The sequence below is a fragment of the Nannospalax galili genome, unplaced genomic scaffold (assembly GCF_000622305.1).
Source record: "Nannospalax galili isolate Female #2095 unplaced genomic scaffold, S.galili_v1.0 scaffold17, whole genome shotgun sequence".
Lineage (NCBI taxonomy): Eukaryota > Metazoa > Chordata > Mammalia > Rodentia > Spalacidae > Nannospalax > Nannospalax galili.
In genome coordinates this window covers 5,364,804-5,386,206 of record NW_008342276.1, presented here as the reverse complement: position 1 = coordinate 5,386,206, position 21,403 = coordinate 5,364,804, and the positions used below count along the sequence as shown (strand labels likewise).

Here is a 21,403-nt window from a genome sequence, read left to right as displayed (position 1 = left end):
TGCAAAATAAGACAAACTCATGGGCATGTGCTTTTGACTCCAAAGACACCGTCTGTCAAATAGCACTGGCCTTATGAAAAAAAAAGAGATAAGACATGGCTAAGATACTGTTAGGATTTAATTTCTAGCCTAGTTTAGAAATTGAAGCCAAGCTTGTAAAATGCTTCCATTATGGGACAAGATGAGTTTTTCTACTTGGAACATAAAAGCTTTCCTAATCTAGTCTATTGGGCCATAGAATGCATGCCTTCAGGTTTTCCACTGTGGTAATCAAATGCTTTTGATGACATGATATTGGAGAAGGCTATTTCAGGCATATTCTGGCAATAAAATATTCATTTAAAAACATTTGATATGGACTGGAGACATGGCTCAGTAGTTAAGAGCACAAATTGTTTATGCAGAGGATCTGCGTTTAGTTTCCAACACCCACATTGGGCAGCTTATAACTCCTTATAACTTCAGCTCCAGGGGATTTGACATCTTCTTCTAACCTCTGAAGGTACTGCCCTCACATACCCACACAGTGACACACACACATGTGCATATAATTTGTTTTAAAAATAAAAATAATAGAAATTTAAAAGTAATAAAGCATTTGAGAACATAATTGTAAAGAAATTAAGGATCAAATATAAGATAGTTATGTTTTTTAAACTCTGATCTACTCTTCAAGAGAAGCTGATTTATACCTGTCAGATAGCACATGATTGTAATTCAACCCCCATTATCTAATCTATTGAAATTTCACACACACAAAAAAAAAAATAGATGTCTTTACTTTTTATGTAAGTCATTAAAACCTCAAAATGTGTTTTGGAACCTTCTGTAAATGCCCCAGAGTTTCAAAAGTACTTATGTATGAAGATTTTTTCACTATATAATATAAAAAGAAAAGTTATTAATTGCCTAAAAAGAAAAGTTATTAATTAACAGAAAAGTCAAAGTTAGCACTCATTACCCACTTTGTGCCCAGCCTTTTTTCTTGTTTTAGGAAGCAGTGTAGGAGAAGGAAGCAGACATCCTCCCAGAAAGGCATGTGGCATAATATAAGCAGACATTGGTTTGATTCCCAGTTCTGTCATTGATTAGCTAAATAACTTTAATCAGGTGGACAGATCTTCCAAAGCCAGTTTCCTCACTTTTAGAAAAAGTGATAGTTTCTACAAAGGCTAGATCATGACTTTAAATAGGATAACTGATATAATTAATATAATAGGTGACTAACAGATAATTTCCCCTTCCTCTCACTTCATCTAATAAGTGAGTTTAGAAACTTGTTTAAATCCTCACAAAAATATATTTTTGTCCCAATTTTACAGATAAAGGACCCAAGGAGCAGCTGCTACGAAGCTTGTTTGAGCTCACGAAGTAGGGAAGGATGATTTCTGACCCAGATGAACTCCACGCACTGCTTCTTAGAAGATCCCTGTTAAGAAATCGCCCTGCCTTCAGCTAAATGAGGAATCAACTACTCTGCAAACTACTCACTCATGTGAATTCAGTAAGTACTGAAGGACACATCCAAACAGTATTATTCTCTTTCTGCATGTCCTTTACACTTATAGGTAGAGCATGCCATTTTTTAAATAAATAATTGAGAATTTCATACATGCATATAAGGTGTTTTGATCAAATCCACGCCCACTCCCTCCCCTCCAACTCCTCCCATATCTCCCCATCACTTTTTTCTGATAACTTCGTGTACTCCTTCTTCTTCTCTGGTTTATTTATTTCTTTATGGAGTTTTTGGTTACTCTAATAGTCCCCCTTCTGAAGAGGTAAACCTGAATTTTTCTAAGGATTAGATAAACGCTCCCAAATATTTTCGACCTTTTTCCATTTTATGCCACAACAAAAACATTAGCTGGGGCTGGAGAGATGGCTCAGTAGTTAAGAGCAATTCATGTAGAAGACCCAGGTTCAGTTCCCACACCCACACGGCAGCTAACAACTGTTTATAACTCCAGTTCCAGGGGATCCAGCACTCTCTTCTGGCCTCTGAGGGTATTGCACTACATGAGCGCACTTACACATATGCAGATAAAATATTCATACACATAAAATAAAAATAAATTTTTAAATTTTTAAAATAAAAACATTAGCTTCCCATTTTCAGTTTGATATGAATGGAAGAGTTTGCATTTCTCTGGTTAATGGAAAAATATGAATTTATCGTAAGAACAACATTTTCTAAGATTTTATTTTTAATTATATGGAGTTGTGCACATGAATACCAAGAACAACTATTTTCAAACCTAGCATTTAGATGAACAAAGAAACTGACTATTTTTTTCAGTTTTCAACTGGAAAAGAAAATCTATGTACAGATGTATTCTTATTACATGTGGGAGAAAATAAAAAATAAGAATTAAAAATTTTAAATAACATTTCTGAACCGAATCAAATCAGCAGGTTGGCAGGTAGCACCGACTGAGCTGTTGCATGAGAATGTGCTGCTGAAAGGAAGCTGGCATGCCTGGGAACCATGGAGGGGAAACAGAGAGCAAGCAGGTGGGAGCATCCATCTAAGCAGGTCTTAGAGGGTCGGCACATTCTGTGAGCACCCCGGGTGTGCTGACATCCCAAGGAGAGCAAAGAAATTAAGAGCATTCAGGATTGCTAGGCTAGACAGCAGACATCCACAGAGGATTCCCCACTGTTCTTTGAATGCTGTGTGAGTTCTCTGCCTTTAGGTCTCTTAACAAATAACCTTCTCAACCACTAGCAGAAAACAGCAAGTGCTATACTAATTAAATTCACATGGTCATCTAGAACCCAAAGAAGGGGCTGGAGAGATGGCTCCATGGCTAAGAGCACTAGCTGCTCTTGCAGAGGACCTGGGTTCAATTTCCAGCACCCACATGACTGCTAACAACCATCCATAACCACAGTTCCAGAGAAATCCAGTGCCCTCTTCTGACCTTCACAGGTACTGCATGACACTGGTGCACTTGCACGCAGTTATTACATTCATACATAAAATACAGATAAAATATAAAATAAAGTAAAATAAAATAGAGCTCAAAGAAATAGATTGTGATATAAGTGCCACAACGAAGTCCACAGCTACAGTATGACTGTGAAAAGCCCTGACAACCTTAAACTAACAGATCACACCCAATGCCAAAAGAAGCATAAATACTCTCACAATCACTCAAGCAAAATCCTGGATAGACATGAAGCATAATTTCCTTTAAATTTTTGCCTTTGGGCAGAAATACTTTGCAAAGAAGAAATGCTAATTAAAAAAACAGGCGAGGGGTCACAGCTCTGGATTTCAAAGTTAGCCTTGTCCCTACTCTTGGAAGGCACTGGGACCTGAGCCAAAGCAAGGGCAGCAAAACTGACAGGAACACTGTAGAGAGTCATGGAAAAATAATTGCTCTTATCTCAGAGAACAAGAATCTATGGGTTTTTTTCCCCTCTTTGCAAACACAAAGGAAGTGCTTTCTGTTCTATCTGTGCATGTAACTTCCAGCAAATGCTTGTGAGAACTTGACTCAAAAGGTAATTTGAGCAGTAGGGGGAGGTGGGGAGAGGGGAGCCGATCTAAATGCCATCGAACTACATTGTATAAAAATTGCAGAAAGTCAATTTTAAAAAATGCGAAAAAAAAGTTAATTTGTGTCACTTCAAATCTTCATCTTTTCTCTCTGGTTTTTGTTTGTTTGATTGGTTGGTTGGTTGTTTGGTTGGCTGGCTGGCTGGCTGGTTGGTTGGTTTCTTTGGTATTTTTGAAACAGGGTCTCCCTGTAGACCCAGATGGCCAGTAACTCACTGTATAGACCAGACTGGACTGGATCTCACAGAGATCCACTTGACTCCTTCTCTGGAGTACTGGGATTAAAGGCCTATGCCACCACACCCAGCCAAGTCTTAATCTTTTCAAAAAGACAAGTGTAAAGTTTGATTTGGGGTACTCACCGGGAATCCAGAGGGAGCTAACAAAATCATACTGTGGGTGCTGACATGAGATTAGGCCCAAAAGAAAACTGGCTTGTTACTGAAAGTACTGGGGCTGGTTCTGGATTGTTCTTTGTGTGAGAGGGGCAATTCTGCAATCTTCCCATGGGAGCCCATGGGTGGGAGAGACATTTTTTTATTATTCCATTGAAGTCTCACTGTCATCAAGCATTTAGGAAATTATATTCCAGGATCTACTTGTTCAAGGGATTCTGCTATTCTCTCTTTCTTTCTTTCTCTCTCTCTCTCTCTCTCTCTCTCTCTCTCTCTCTCTCTCTCTCTCTCCCTCTCCCTCTCCCTCTCCCTCTCCCTCTCCTCTCAACTTAGCTGCAACCTTGCTGTTTTGACAAGTGACAATCTGTGTAGCAACTTATTTCTAGTGAAATATTCTCATTAATTGCTTGCAACACTGTTCTACACAGGGATGAGACAAGAGATATCTTGTGTGTGCCAAGAACCATGTCCCCTCTTCCTTATCTAACACACATTGGTTTTCTTCCAAGGAACATCCCCAACCCCTCCCATTGTACAGAGGTACACTACTAATTGTCCACAACCCCTGGGTTAGAAGTAGGAAGGTGACTCAAACCATGTCAGGCAGGTTCTCCCGAGAGTCCAAAACTTGAGTCCAGTGATGAAAAGAGGGTCAGTGTCTCAGGTGGTTTTATTCCAATGTCAAGCACACTTAATAAGAAAAGGCATCTGGTCCCTACATGCTGCATCCCAGGAGTTCCAAGACTCTTAGCTTTTCCAAGTTTGATATTTTAACTTTTATTTTGATTGTATGAACTACTGTGCTATCTACTAGTGTTCTAGTTTGCTTCTCCATTGCTGTGACAAAACACTCCTCCCAACTTGGGGAGGAAAGGGTTTATTTGGTTTACATCTCCTAGGCCAGAGTTCATCAGGGAGCCCAAGGTAGGAACTCAAGCAGGAACCTGAAGGCAGGAGCTGGAGCACAGGCCATGGAGGAATGCTGCTTTCTGGCTTGCTCCCATATCACTCAAAAATCAAAATAATGCCCCACAGACATGGCCACAGACCAGTGCGATGAAAGCAATTCCCCATTTGAGACTCCATCTACCCAGGTGTGTTAAGTTGACACTAAAACTACCCAACACAACTAGTAAATAAATTTTTAAGTTGGCCCAAGAAAATTTCTTTTTTTTATAACCAAAAACTCTTTCTAACAGAGACACTGCAGTAGCAATTGTAACAAGCATAATTCTCTTTTAAACATAGTTTAGAGCCAGGCATGGTGACACACAACTGTGTTCCCAGTACCCAAGAAGCTAAGGCAGGAGGATCACAAGTTGTAGACCAATCTGGGCCTCAAAAGCAAAAACGTAACTTGTGATGCTAAATTGATGAGACAACTTGTTAAATATATTTTTTTAAATATATGACAAGCAGAGAAATATTTTGACTGTTTTTCTAAAAGATCTAAAAAGCTTTCAGTTATTTGTGTCATTTACTTTTTCCCATTAACTGCATTGCCCAAATGTTTTATAAATAAGAGGCATTTAATTTGGGGAGACATTTTTACTGTGAAATGTGCTGAAGAGTTCTTTTTATTTCATTTAGAATATAATATTTTATAATTTCAGGATTCATTATAAAGATGATAAACATGGCAGTAAGGAAAATGTTCTCAACTTCCAGATACATAAGATTACTAATAACACAAAAATGTATGGTTTGGGGACCATCGAGGAAGAGATGGTGGAAAGAGTGTAAGAGCCAGGGAAGAAGTGCATGACCATATGGAAAGAGAGTCCTACAAGCTACTAGGACCCTGCTCATATGATTCTATGGCAATGGTGTCAGATACACAAGTCCCATGCAAACTCAGGCAGACAAAAGCCCAGCATAGAAATGGAGAAATGAACAGCAGACTCCAATCTTAGCTGAAGAAATATTGGCAACTGAGTACTGCTAGTTGAGGAAGAGCTGATCTTCCTAAAATGAGACTCTAGATAGGCCAACTAGACCTCAGTGGATGGACTTACACTGGGGAACGTCTGGGGACAATGACTTGACACAGTGGGCCTTAACACCAATGACAGAGTATATGGGTTCCAGGAGGGTGCAGGTAGAGACAGGGATATAAAGATGTTTGAGATATTCTTTCCGTATCTTGGGGATATAAAGGTTGTTTGAGATATTCTGCATGAAATATACAAAAATGCAATAAAAGCAAATTTTAAAAATATATGTGTCTATGAGCTAACATAGGGGTCTCTATAAAGCTACATCTAGCCCCCTTGAGAAGTCTTCAATTTCGTATACCTTGAAGGTTTGTTTTATTCTGTTTTGTTTTTGAGACAGAGTCTTATGTGGCCCAAGTTAGCCTTGAATACACCACAGTGAGGATGACCTTGAATTCTTGATCCTCCTGCCTCTATCTCCCACAAGCTGAGATTACAGGTGCATGCCAACATGCTCAGGCTTGCCTTGCAGTTTTAAGTGACAGTTACGTTACGTTCTGTGGTTATTTCTGTTAATCACCCTAATCAAATATTTCTAGAAACCAGTGTATATGTGCTGTGACATTCTGAGGAAGTGTTGATGGTGCCATTCTGTCATGCCATGAGCATGCCCATACACACACCCATGGCCAAAATGTCACCTTGTCTGTATTCCAGTTCATGCAACAACCCTTCTTACAAAGAATCTACTAGAATGACCTAGGGAGAAATAGTTACTTGAGCCCATATGTATTCACATTCTCTATGAGTGGGGGATTATTTTTTTCATTTTTCAGCTTTTTAAGATATAATTGACAGGATGGAATCACATACACTTACAGTGTGCATATACACACACACATATGTGTGTGTGTGTGTGTGTGTGTGTGTGTGTAATGACTTGATGGCCCTAATCAAACTAATGAATAAAATATCCAACACCTCAGTTTTCCCTTCCTGTCCCCTTCTTTCTTCCTCCCCTGGTCCTTCTCCATCTCCTTCCTTCTCCCTAGCTCCTTTCTTCCTCACACTCCTCCCTTTCCTCTTTCTTCTTCTTCCCCTTCTTTCCTGCACTCACTTTGGAGGAAGGATTTTTATGACATACAACATGGAAAAAGGAAATTGTACTTTCTGCTGAACTGCAATTTAAAGAGCAAGACGTATTTCCTAAATGCCTTATAATATCAATTGAACTTGTTCCCTATTACTGTTTTAATGAATTTCATAATCTTAGTGGCTTAAAACATCAGATAGTGGTTCTGGGGATATAGCTCAGCAGTAGAGAGCTTGCCCTGCATATGTGAGGTCTTAGGTGTAATTCCCATAGTGTAAAAAAGAAAAAAACACAAACACGTACTTATTATCTTATAGTTCAGGGGCTCACAAGTCTGAAGTGAGTTGCTGGATTAAAATCAAAGTGCAGGTAGGATTTCCTTCTTTCTTGGAGACTCTAGGCAAGAATTCATTCTCTTGCCTTTTCCTGGAGACTACACGCATTTCTGGCTTTTGCTCTCGTTCCATCTTCAAAGTCAATAGTGGCTATGTCCTCCTCTCCCTCTTCTTAAAGCCATTTGCAATTACATTAGAGCAACCAGAAAATCAAAGATAACCTCTTATTTCTTTTTTTTTTGCACTTATTTTTTCTTTACTTGTATGAGTGTTATGCCTGAATATGTATAAGCGCACCCCGGATATGCAGTGCTCATGCAGAACAGAAGAGAGCAAAAGATCCCCTGAAACTGGAGTTAGAGATGGTTGTTAGTCACCAGGTGGTTGCTGGGATTCAAACCCAGGTCTTCTGTAAGAACAGCCAGTCCTCTTAACCACTGGGCAATCTCTCCAGCCCCAACCTCCTTATTTCAAGGTCAGCTGACATCCTAATTCCTATTTACCATGTAACACATTCACAGATCCTGGAGATTAGAAAGTGAACATGTTTATGGTACTTTATTTGACCACAATGACTATTTTCCCTCTCTTCGGGTTTGTTCATAAGCATGAGTTTCAAAATATCTATATAGCTTTTCGGAGTCATACCAAAAACAGTCAACCCACAGGAGCGCATTACAATATTTACCTCAAAAACACAACATCAATGGAGTAAAGCAATTTGGATGTTTATTCCTTGTTCAAACACAATCATATAAGTGAGTGGCACCATGATACAAATAATATGAGTTTCTCAAAGATCTCATGTATTTTTTTTATTTATTATTTTTATTTTATGTGTATGAGTATGAGTGTATTGCCTGCCTGTAGTGTATTGCCTGCATGTAGGTAAGTGCACCCATGTCGTGCAATGCCTGCGGAGGTCAGAAGAGCCTGTCGGATCCCCTGGGACTGGAGTTATGGACAGTTGTTAGCTGCCATGTGCGTACTGGGATTCGAACCCGGGTCTTCTGCAAGAACAGCCAGTATTCTTAACTGCTGAGCCATCTCTTCAGGCCCTGATCTCACGTATTTTTATAAACACCAGAGCCAGTGACCTCTAAAGTTTTTCGATCTTGGGTTTCCTCCAGCATGCAGCCACCATATCCCTTCTTAGAAGTTTTTCCATCCTTCAGAGCCAGGCCACTGTAGTCCCTGACTCTACAGTTTCTCCCTCTCTTCCTATGTGTCTTCTACTTCTTCCCTGGATGCTTTCACCCATTTTTCTTTTACTAACTCCCATCTGTTGGCATTCTGCAAGCTTCATCCTCACCACTTCCCATTGAATTATTCTTCTCTAACTATGCATCTAGGGCCCCAAAGTTCTCTATCAGCGAATCTGAAAGTACAGAAAAATTCAAGTATAATCTCCTGTCCTTATCTCATAAACTCCATCAACTGCCAACCCCATTTGGGTATCTCCCTAAACCCTAAAGCCTCATATGCTTATTAAAGACTGGACACAATACCTTCCACTTAAAATCCCTCCTTCATCTATTAATCTCTTCAGCAAATGCCTTCTAAAACTGATGCTTTGTTTTGTAGTGGAGACAGACACTGAGGAAACTGCTTTTAATGAGCTTCAGGAACCAAACAATTGTAGTGCAGTGCGGAAGCAGTAATAACACAGAGGACAAAATTAAATGTCCATCCACACAAGCCTCTGTAAGGAGCGTCAAAGTCACCTCTGATGCTCCCCCACATCTATGTACCTCTACATTTAATCAGTAAACAAGTTCCAGCTCTCCTACCTCTAGCTGATCCTTGCGTTCACACTTTCTCTCTGGCCACATTGCCTACTTTAGGCTTTCAACACCTGGTTTGTGAACAATTTAATATTTTTTGGTCTTTTTGAGACAGGGTCTCCCTGTAGCCCCAGGTAGCCTGGAACTCACAGAGATCCACCTGCCTCTTCACTTTAATATTTTTAATAGTATGAATACCTTACTTATTCCTATGCCTGAAACCCACATGGGTTACAGGTGGGAGTAATGCTATCAATATTACTATTTCTAAAAACCGTGATTATTTAAACTCTTCCATAAGCTAACATCAATTTGTTTTCCCACATTTGTCTTTGGACACAGCCCCAGATAACTTTCATTGTGATTATACTGCAACTTATAAGTCCCTAGTACACAGGGAAAAGATTTATTCAACTTAGTTCTTGAATGGCTAGAAATACTGATATTCATGTTAAAAAGTTCATTCAAAGTATAATTTGGCTGACAATGTGCATCTGGTCTGTAGCATCTTTGAAGATGCCACAAAAGAGCTCTCTATGACCATGAATGACCGTTTCTGAATTTAAAAGACTGAATGAACTATGTGGTGACTTGCCTCATTCCTAAGGGTCTGTATCTTGCTTCATCAAGTTCAGAGAATGTTACCTGTGAAAACATTCTTTTGCCAATGTAAATAAGATAAGCAGAATTTCTCTACTTAACTGCACACTATGTGTTCAATGAAGCAATTGGAAATACAGCCATCAATCCCAGCTGTATGACAGCTATTTGAACTTTTAAGAATTAAGTTCCATTCCTTTCCAAACAGCTGCACTTCACTTTGAAGAAGTGGGGTATGGTGGTTCATGCATTTGACTTCTATAACCCTCATCTCCAAATATTAGACACTAACATTCCCAAAACCACCTCATCACGTTCATACTCTTTGCTCTACTGATGAATATTTCTTAACAACACTGCAGTCTCTACAAGATTACCAAATAGGTATAGTTATGTCACACTTTGTGTCCTGCAAACTGACTTTAGGTTAGCACAACATTGTGTAAAAGATCAGACAGTAGAAATGTTTGGCTTTGAAGAACATATAGTCTCTGTCACAACTACTCACCTCTGCCAGGGTAGCATGAAAGTAATCATATACACTACATAAACAAATATGCATGACTGTGTTCTAATAAAAAGTTTACCCAAACAGGCACTGGGTTGGATTTGGCCCATGGATGACAGATAGTTTGTCAGTTACAGACTATAAGAAACAGGTGGTTCAAACATTGCTGATCTTGGTATTACAAAGAGCAAATTCCGCAAACAGAAGTCAATTTATTTAAAGAGCCAGCCATCGTTACATGCGTTTAAAGTCTCATATTATCATCAACCTCTATTATACACTTAACAATCTTAAACTATGCTCAGTTTTAAAGAAAGGAATGAAATTAAGGAACAAATTTGAAGTGACAGAAATGTATTATACCATTATATGGGAGACAGGCATGAATGAGATACATAGATACATTAGTACTCTTTATTAAGAAAACTGATTTATCCACACTCAGATTTGATTTTCACTGATTAAATGTTCACAGCCTTGTCAGAAGCAGCTATTTTTCCAACTCCTGCAAAATTGCCATGCGCAATCAGTGACATTGTGACCCTGTTTGCTACAGTGCAAACAGTTGATAAAATGAATAAAAGTCAACATATTTCCTGCCTACAAACACAATTAGACCAATAAAAAGCTGTTAGGATGAGTGAAAATGGCTACGCCAACCAAAAGGGTCTGACTCCCAGATCCTGACGATTCCCTTAATCTTTCAATTACCTTGTCCCTGAATGGTGGTGGAGAAATAAGCAATCGCCAAAAAAGCTGGAATCAACCAGTACCGCATCTTGCACTGAGAAATCTTCACTTTGTTTTCTGCCTTTTACATGAGGTGTAACAGGTGCCTAGAAACACAGAACAAAGCAACAGGGTTTGGGTTTTTTGTTTTGTTTTGAGAGGTTCTTTTTGTTTAGGGGATTTGGGTATGTTGGGTTTTGTTTGTTTGGTTGGTTGTTTGGTTGGTTGGTTGGTTTTTTGTCTTTTTGAGACAGGCTTTCCCTATAGCCCCAGCAGGTCTGGAACTCACCATGTAGACCAGGTTGGCCTCGATTTCACAGAGATCTGCCTGCCTCTGCCTCTGGAGTGCTGGAATTAAAGGTGTATACCACCATGCTTGCCCAGCATACAACAAAGCAACAGTTTTAAGAAGACTAAAAGCAAGCATCTGCTGTTGTCGAGAAGTACCAAAGCCAATGGGACTTGGCATGATCAGAGAGCAGGGAACTCCTGAGAGCACTGGATTTTCATTATCAGATACAAACTGATGGAAGAAAGCTTTGTTTGGAAGATGCTGTAATTGGAGACAATCATTTGAAATATTTGGGAGAGTTCAGGCTGCACTGTATGACTCTTCCATGAGGAGATGTTAGTTACACTGCATAGTTTACCTGAAATGAGCATTATAGCCATTTGTTATCACAAACAGCATCCTTTCCAGTCATGTGCCCCTCTCCCATGTCTATACATTAAAGTAAAGCCCTAAATGTTGCCTTATGTTGCCTACAAAGTACAAATGTGTAGGACCTTTCTTCTTGTTATCAAAGAGATTTGCTAATATGAAATGATTGCTCAGTTTTCCTTTCATGGGTCGAACAATCCCTAAGCTTTTATTTAACCTTTTCTCACAGCTCATATATATGAAACTCTTCCAAACATCTTTCTTTTGATGTCAATGAAAGAAGAGCCAAAAATAGAGAAAAAAGAAAGGGAGACAAGGAGGGAAAGAAGGAAAAAAGAAAGAACAGAAAAAAGAAAACAGGAGGAGGGCAAGACAGAGGGATATGCTGGGAATTAATTTAAAAGCCCATCTATACCCTGCAATTCTCTTTCAGGTTATTACAGTAGAGGAATTCTGAGTCCCCTCCTTAGCGATTAAGGAGACATCTTATGTAGCCACTGGAGAGGTGCCCTTGCTCCTGTAAGTAGCCTAATTAAACTCTTTGATACACACACACACACACACACACACACACACACACATACACACACACACACACACACACACAGACATGAAAGGAAAGAGAGCTAGTTGGGTAGAGGAAGGGGATCAGGGGAGTGGGAGAGAAAGAGAGGGCAATGGTGGTAAATATGATGAACATACCTAAATTTATGAAAATATCATAATGAAACCTATTATTCTGTACAATTAATACATGCTAATAAAAAATTTTAAAAGGAAGACATTTCATACCTACTAGAATGTCTTCATTTATCCATTCATTTATTCAAACATTTATTTGTTCCCCAAAGTTGTCCCACAAAAGATCTGAGGCAACTTAATAATATATAAATATAGTGTATAAGACAGAGTTGCCAGATTTAACACAAAAAATACAGGATTTCCCTTACATTTTAATTTCAGATCAATAATAGTTTTTCAGAACAAGTATACCCCATGCAATATTTGTGACATATATAATACCATAAAAGTATCATTCACTATATACATGAAATTAAAATTTACCTGGGTATTTTACCGAAAAACCTAAAATAAGGGAAAACTGATAGGAAAATAACAAAGTAATGAGTAAGATTAGCACAGAAAAATGTGTCAGATCCTGCAGCATTAGTGAAGGTACTAGTTAATTGACTGCAAATGAATGAATAAGTGATCAAAGAAGGAAAGACGCAACCCGTGTTACTCTATTATTAGATTAAATTTTAAGGTGCATTTTTCTAGAGTACATAGGTTTTCTGATACTAAAGACTGAGGAGAATTTATCCCATAGTTCGTTCAAAAAGGACCACTATACTTCATTCATCATAAAAGGTATTTAACTCTTGCTCTATGTGAAAAGCAGTCTAAATACTTTACCCGTACAAACTCTACTTGACTCAGGTAAACTCCTATAGTCCTCACAGCAGCCTTTACAGTAGGCATGATTTGAATACTGAGCACAATGAGACACAAAGAAGTATCTAAGTCAATCATCTTGTGAAACCAGGAGCGAGAGTTTAAGCACTCTGGTGTGATCAGTTGAGGTGCAGTGTCTTAGGGAACTTTCTACAATATCACTTTGTTTCTCTTTACAATGCCTTTTCTCTCTCTGATCTGTTCTAGTTTCATTTCTGTGACTGGGCAAACACGCCCTGACCTTTAAAAGAAACTTAGGGGAGAAAGGGTCTGTTGCTTACAGTTCCAGGTTACAGACCACCATCTGGGGGAGGGAGGGCAAGGCAGAACTCAAGCAGCTTGTTACACCACATCACCTCTGTAGTCGAGAGCAGAGGGAAATGAACGCGTTGGCAGCTTGCTCTCTTTGAGCTTTCTCTAGCCTGTAGAGTTCAGGACCCCCCATCCTAGGGAATGGAGCCACCCACCACATCAATTAGCAGTCTAGATAGTACCCCAAAGACATGCCTGAAGGCCAACCAGATCTAGATAATGCCTCAACTGAAGCTCTCTTTTCAGGAGATTCCAGGCTGTGGCAAGTTTTAAAACTAACCAACACAGATTCCTCCCCCCACCCCCCTCAATGCTTTTATTACAAGCAAATATAACAAAGACTATAAACTGTTATTACTTTCTCTTTGTAAACATTTTTTTTACTGTATGTGTATGAGTGTTTAGCCCACATGTATGTAGGTGCACCACATGCATGCAATGTGTGCACTGTCCTAGGAGGCCGAAGTGGGCAGCAGATTCCCTGGAACTGGAGTTGCAGATAGCCACCATGTAGGTGCTGGAAACTGAACCCGGGTCCTCTGAGAAAGCAGCACGTGCTCTTAATCGCTGAGCCATCTCTTCAATTCTGCTATTTTCTTTTTACTGAAGTGTAAACACTTACTGATGGTGATAAATGCCTTTTTACAATACATTTGACAGTATCACAATTTATCTGTATTTAAAAATTTAGGTAATTTCCAAATTTCCCAAATACATATAAACTTTGCAATAAACATTCTTTTCCACATAGCCTTGGGTATATGATTATTGGTTTACTTTAGCTAAATTCAAAATATGTAACTGCTAGGTAAAAGGGCATGGAACTTTTTTCGTATTTTGAGATAGGGTCTTGCTATGTAGCCCAGCTGGCTTTGAACTCTAATCTTGCTTCAGCCTCCCAAGTGCTGGGATTACAGGCATGTGCCACCTCATCCACCTAAGATACAGACTTTTAATTAAAGCACATTACACAATACTGTACGGAAAATTCCACTGATTTCCACCTCCCACCAGCAGGTTACAAAGCACCGTTATATACTACTTCTGTGTTATATATCACTTCTGTGATCACAGGGGCTTGTTTATAACATTCTGGTTTTAAAAGCAAAGTGTGATTGTGATAGTCTCGTTCCATACCAGGGGATTGGCCACGTTTGCATAGCATATGACCAAAATACCTAAGAGAATAACTTAAAGAAGGGAATTCCTTATTTCAGCTCAAGTTTCAGAGGAGTCAATCTAATATGGCAGGGTGAGAATGGCAGATCAGAGCAGCTGACATCATGGGGACCAGGAGGTAGAAGGTTCCAGGACAAGATACAACCCCTATTGACACCACCAATGATCCTCGTCTTCTAATTAGGCAGAAAGTTCCACTATCTCCCAGTAATCTATTCATATTTTGAATCTATCAGTGTAATAAAACATAAGATTAACAAATAACAATTAAGATTGACTAACACAGCCAGTAACATGTAACATTTGGTGTTTGTTGGCTATTTAATATTTGAAATAAAATTGATGAGCTTTACTCATTTTCTTCCTGATTTATGAGAAATCTTTACATATTATCAGTTTTAGCTCATATTTCTTATACTGTTTCCAGTTTGTCTTTTGCCTTCAATTTCACTTATTGTGTTTAAGGTTTGTTTTTTTTTTTAGTGTTTCTTAACATGATATTTTTATTAATTCTTTGAGAATTTCATACAACGAATTTTGGTCCTGTTCAGCCTCCATTCCTCCCAGGTGTTTTGTTGTTGTTATTAAATTATCCAACTAGATCTTTTTTATTTTGGTATCCAGTGTGATGGATAAAATGACCTATCTCACCCAAAATGTTATTTCTTTTTATGCTAGCTTTCTAGTCCCAACTTTGAGTAGACTCTTTTCAACATTGTGGTGTCTAATGGATTGTTTGTAATACAGAAAGACATTGATTTTATGTACCTATTTTATAATGCTCTCCATTTTGAACTAATGATACCTTTATATCTTTTCAGTTTAATTTCTTGTATTGAGTAAACCTGTAACTAATGCTTCTCCTCTTATTGCATGGATTCCTAGTTTTAAATGCTTATTTTACCAGTGACACTTCAAATATTTCACCTTACAGATATTGCTAGCAGTTGAGTTCAGGTATTCTGTCTTTTTATGGTAAGAAACAAAACAACTTAGGACCTTGTGTGGGAGGGGGAGCACACACCTGTATCCCCAGCACTAAGAAGAAGAAATAGGGTCTGTGGTAGAGGCTACATGAGACCCTGTCTCAACTACCTTCCTCCCCCTAAAAAATGTTTTTTCTTTCTTCCTAAGCACTTTTCAATCAAGAATTATTGTGGTTGTGAATTGCCCAACATGGTGCTAGAAATCAAACTCAGGTCCTCTGGAAGAGCAGCACGTGCTATCCACCACTGAGCCAGCTCTCTAGACCAAGGTGCTGTTTTAAATGTTATTTATCTTCATATAAAGAGCTCGGTGTTTAATATAGTTTTTCTTATTTTTGAAGTATATTCTCACTATGTAATCCAGGCTGGCCTCAATCCTCTTTCCTCAGCCTCCCAAATGCTGGTATGACAGGTATAAGACACAATATCAGGTTTATACAAATGTATATAGTATTTCTACTTCGAGATCTTTGATAGTTGAATGTCTAAATAAAATCCCTGCTATGGTAGAAATTATATCTAGTTGCCATTTTTATCTCTTGGTTAACAAAGCTGAGGAAGAGGTTCTGACACGTGAATGTTTAATAAATGCATATTGCTTATTTCATCTCAAATAGTTTTCATACTTCCCCCAGGCCTAGATGCTGTTCTTTTAAGGGAAGTTAGCTCAGTCTTTGAACAATATATATAATCCAGCAAGGTACATATAAACCAGGCTTTAGGCTAGAGGTAAGCATAGATAATACTTTTTAGTCAATGTTTGAAAACTTCATTAAGTGAGAGATAGGGTTCTGTAAGAATCTTAATCCTCCTCAAGAATATAAACTTGTGGATGGGAAAGAGATTAATATAGTCATCAGGCAGCAGTAGAGACACTAAGGCCCCAATGATCTCTTTGAAAGAACTGCATCCTGTTAGTCTTGACTGGTTCTTGGACATACCTGGGACCTGACCTTGCTAGTGATAGCCACAAGTGACTGAGAGGCTCAACTGAGAAGCACTGGGTGTGGAATGCGAAGGTCACTGTGTGTCTGAGTCAAGGCTAACCTAAGGATTTTCTTCCCTTTTTAGAGCCACAGATCTCGTCTTGCTTCCCTGTCTTCTTCCAGGTACCCTAGGGCCACTCTTCTTCTTCATGGTCTATTCCAAGGCCTCACAGCTGAATCCCTTTCCATCAGAGGACCGACAATGAGATGACTTCCAGTTTGGAACACTGTCTTGGGAGGGCTTTGAGGCATCCATTCCAATACAAGTGCTGGAAAGTTGGCCTCAGCTTCTGAGTTCCAAATGGTCTTCCCTGTTTTTGGCTCCTGGGGATCAAAGAAGCTGTGATGCTGATGTTGGGGTCCTCTCCCCATTTAAAGTGCCACATGGGACTGCTTCTGGGACATGTCCCATAATGAATGAAGTTTTTGGTAATCATTCAAGCAGAATCATTTAGCCACATCCCAATGGGCCTCTGCTCTCCTGAAGCAGCACCACACAAGCCAAGGAAGCTTCTCTTGGGAGAATTGTATAACACACAAAAGGAAATCCAGGAGATAGCTTCAGCTTGCCCCCCTACTTGGGAACTAGCCCTTTGCTACTAATTGCTTTATCCAAATTCCCGTAACAGTGACATAGCATCCCAGCTTTGAAGAGTGCAGCCAGGTCCCCAGGAGTCAAGAGTAAGGCACTGAAGTGTTTTAGGGATTCCAAGATTCTGTCTATCTGTGTGAGCCTCCTACACAGACCCTTCTATGACTGAATTCTTAGTTCTGTGCTGAATTTATGCAGCCCATTGACTCACTTACCAAAGAATCCCTTTCAACAACTGATTCAGAAACTTTCCAACCTGAAGACCTTTCTTCCCGGCTCACTTACATTCATTGCATCAGCATAGTATTATTTTTTAAAATATCTAATTTATTGTTTTTATTTTATGTGTATGGGTATATTACCTGCATCCGTTAAGTACATCCCTGCCACACAATGTCCGCAGAGGTCAGAGGAGGGCATTGGGTCCCCCTGGAACTGAAGTTGTTAGCTACCATGTGGGTGCTAGAAATTGAACCCGGGTCCTCTGCAAGAGTAGCCAGCACTCTTAACCGTTGAGTCAACTCTCCAGCTCCAGTTTTCTTTTCTTAAAAAAACCTTACTTTTGCGAGGTGGAGAGATGACTCAGTAGCTAAGACCATCTGCTGCTCTTTCAGAAGACCTAGGTTTGATTCTCAACACCCACACAGTGACTCACAACTGTCTGTAACTCCAGTTTCAAGGGATCCAATACCCTCTTCCTGCCTCTGTGGGGACCAGGCATGCACTTGGTACACATGCAGGCCGATGTTCATACACATAAAACAAAAAAAAAATTAATGGAAAATTTTAAAATAAATGAATCTTTTAAAACAAAAATAAAACCTTAGTGTCAAGATTATTCCAGCATCATAAAAGGAATTAGAAGACCTATCTTCTCATTATTGTGTAGTGGTTTATGTAGCATGACACTTATCTATGAGAACCTCTCCAATGATCCTGTTTTCTTTTGGATGCTGATTCCTGCAAAGCTGTTTTGTCTTGTTTCCTTTTTTAAAATTTTATTATTTTTATTTTATGTGTATGCATGTATTGCCTGCATGTAGGTAAGTGCACCCATGTTGTGCAATGCTTGCAGAGGTCAGAAGAGGCTGTCAGATCCCCTGGGACTGGAGCTACAGACAGTTGTTAGCTGCTATGTGGGTGCTGGGATTTGAACCCAGGTCCTCTGCAAGAACAACCAGTGGTCTTAACCGCTGAGCCATCTCTCCAGCCCCTTGTTTTGTTTCTTTTCTTTTTCTTTTTCTCTTGTTTTAGATCTACTTAAGTTTTCTACTTCTTGAGTATGGCTATTTCTCCATGATTTTTTTCTTTTTATTTGAATCTTCATGTTTATTAACATATCCTTGTATTATCTCTGTTTCAATTCTGTTTATAACTGTATTGTAGGTATTAAATCAGCATGTTTCTGACTCAGAATATATAAATTAAAGACTTGTCCAATTTGCAATTTTTAAGAACAAGTTTTTGCTAACTTGTCATTATCTAAAACTTATTTTTAATAGCTGCTTTCTGATTAACTTTTGTTTGATAGTGGAATGTTCATTTATTTTTGTTTTTTGTTGTTCTTTCATTGTTTGGTTTAATCATTAATTAAGGCAACGTTATTCTTTCTTTGCTACTGAACATGTTTTGGCAACTTTATAACGTGAGTTATTTTAGTGAATGTAGTGAAACTCAAATCTTGCTGCATGAGGTGGCACAGCCTCTTATCCCAGCACTTGAAAAGAGGAGGCTAGAGAATCAGGTGTTAAAGGCTAGCCTCTACTATATACCAACTTTGAGGCTAGCCTGGGCTACATAATACTTTATCTCCAAAAATAACAAGTAAATAAATCATAATTCTATGTCCTGTCAAAGTACTATGACCTGACCACACTTAAATCTCAATATTATGGTTTTATGCACAATAATATAGTGTATCTGGAGGAATAGAGAAACTTCATTTCTTTTATGCAATAATTCATAAAGAAATCATAAAAGAGATGCTGGGCAGCAGTTTCAGGAGTGTAGTCACTCAGAGAAGTGACTATACACACATACACACACACACACACACACACACACACACACAGCACCTTCCCCTGGAGTCCCAGGTTGTACATGGCAGAGGCTTTGCCTCTTACGCTGGGGACAGGAGAGGCCTATGTCATTGGTAGGCTCTGTTTTTGGGAGAACTGATTCTCTGAAACAGACCTCCTACCTCCCCTGAGGCCCAGCTGTGGTCTTCACTCCACACGTGGTCCTGGGTATCCAGGCCTTGATGCTGGACCTCTTCCCATTACCAGGCACCAAGAAATTTTCCATTATTTTTCTATTGCTCTTCTACAGCCCCAGTAGGCCTTCACCTATGCCCTAATTGAACTTCTAAAGATAAAAATCACAGTGGTGGTGCACGCCTTTAATCCCAGCACTTGGGAGGCAGAGGCAGGCAGATCTCTGTGAGTTCAAGACCAGGCTGGTCTACATAGTGAGTTCCAGGACAGGGGGGGCTACTGGGAGACCCTGTCTCAAAAAAGACGAAAAAAAAAAAATCACAGTCTGGGAAGTTAAAAGAAAAAAAAAAAAAGAAAAGAAAAAGAAATAGAAAGTACTGTAATAACTATCCTGATATAATCTTCAAGTAAAGATACATAATTATATGTTAGAATATAAATTTGAAATTCTTATGTATACTATAATTTTTGAATATTGTTTACTGACAATATTACTACTAAGCTTCAACAATAATGTGAAATTTATCACTGTTCCCATAATGTGAGTTTGCCACTTACTCCCTTTCCAAATTTTCCACCTATACAAAGTCTTTCAATGTAATCATGTTACTTCTTAAAGAAAGCAATGCTAATAAAATATTTTAAATTAAAAAAGAATAGGCAACATATTAAGTGATATTATCTATATAGCATTTGAGCCTGAATTAATTCATCACAGATTAGCAAACCAATTATTTGCTAGAGGAAATGGAGTTAGTGGTGCAGAAATTTAGATAAAATACAGGCCTGGGGCACACGTAATACCTGACCCTACAGAAGCTCCTGAGAGTAAAGATAGTGGATGGTACAAAAGGCCATGAAGTCCTCATGCACAAAGAAGGCAGGAGGTCAGGAGATCTGAGAAGATTCCAGCAGCCATCCTCAGCCCCATCAGATCAATACATCCACCAATCAGCTAGTCACCCACATAGATGCCCACTACACTTGAGGAAAAATAGAACCACAAAACCTCTTTCTCAAATGAAGGATTCATTCTAAGAATTCCTTCCCCAACCTAAAAGGTTTGAACTAGACAAGGCAAGGAGAAGAAAGGTAAGAATCAGGTCACACCTGTCTTGTAGGCACTCTGAGATCAGATTATGTGTATCAGTTCATGTGACATTTTTTTCTGTCTTTTTGAGACAGGGTCTCCCTGTAGCCCCAGCTGTCCTGGAACTCACTATATAGACCAGGCTGGCCTCGAACTCACAAAGATCTGCCTGCCTCTGCCTCCCAAGTGCTGGGATTAAAGGCATGCACCACCACGGACACTATTTTTAACATGGGAAGAAAGGGTCATTTTTCAAGCCACAATCTAGAAAAGAGCTTTTTCTCTCTTCTCATGAAAGTACTGCAGCTCCTGTTTCCCTGGGTTTCACAACAATCATTACTGGCCTTGGAAGTCAATACATTTCAAATACTTTAGCTAGTAAGTAAGTGGATCAATGCTACCTATACTCATCTTAGCAATTGTTTTGGAAACTGTTTTATTTTAAAGAAACAAAAACAAAAAAAAACTTGGACTGGGGAGGTATTTTTGGCTATTAAGAGCCCTGGCTGCTCTTGCAGAGGACCCAGGTTCAGTTCCCAGAACCCACATGACAGCTAACAACTATCTGAAACTCCAGTTCCAGGGGATCCAAACACCCTCTTCAGGCCTCCAGGGACACTGCACACATGTGGCACACTTACATACATACAGGCAAAACACTAATACAGACAAAATAAAAATAAATACAATATTTTTAAAAGAATAACATTTCTAAAAATGAAAAAGAAAAATCTTGTAGTCACAGCCTATCTGTAACTTCTTTGTTTATTTTACATTAGGATGAGCAATAGCATACTGAGAGAAGTAGAATTTTAATTTTCCCAAGCTCTTCTGCCAAGTTGCCAAACTTTTGGACAGAAAAGTAGGGGCAAGAAAGGTCTCAATTCCTACTTAAGTGCCATGAGATATTTTAACATTTACCAAAATGTCAAAGTCTAATTTGTTGAAATTTTGTCCAAAAGTCTGCATGAAATAAGTAATTCTGC

At 39.0% G+C, this 21,403-nt stretch overlaps 1 protein-coding gene across 1 annotated transcript in view; it reads right to left on the bottom strand.

Annotated features, from left to right (window-relative positions):
- The window catches only part of Col14a1 (collagen type XIV alpha 1 chain), a 241,977-nt gene that overhangs the window by 205,513 nt on the left and 15,061 nt on the right, over positions 1–21,403 (bottom strand). The window contains exon 2 of the mRNA XM_029565850.1: positions 10,926–11,050. Coding sequence (XP_029421710.1) covers positions 10,926–10,992 — 67 coding nt within the window. The 5' untranslated portion in view covers positions 10,993–11,050. The remainder of the gene's footprint in view (positions 1–10,925; positions 11,051–21,403) is intronic.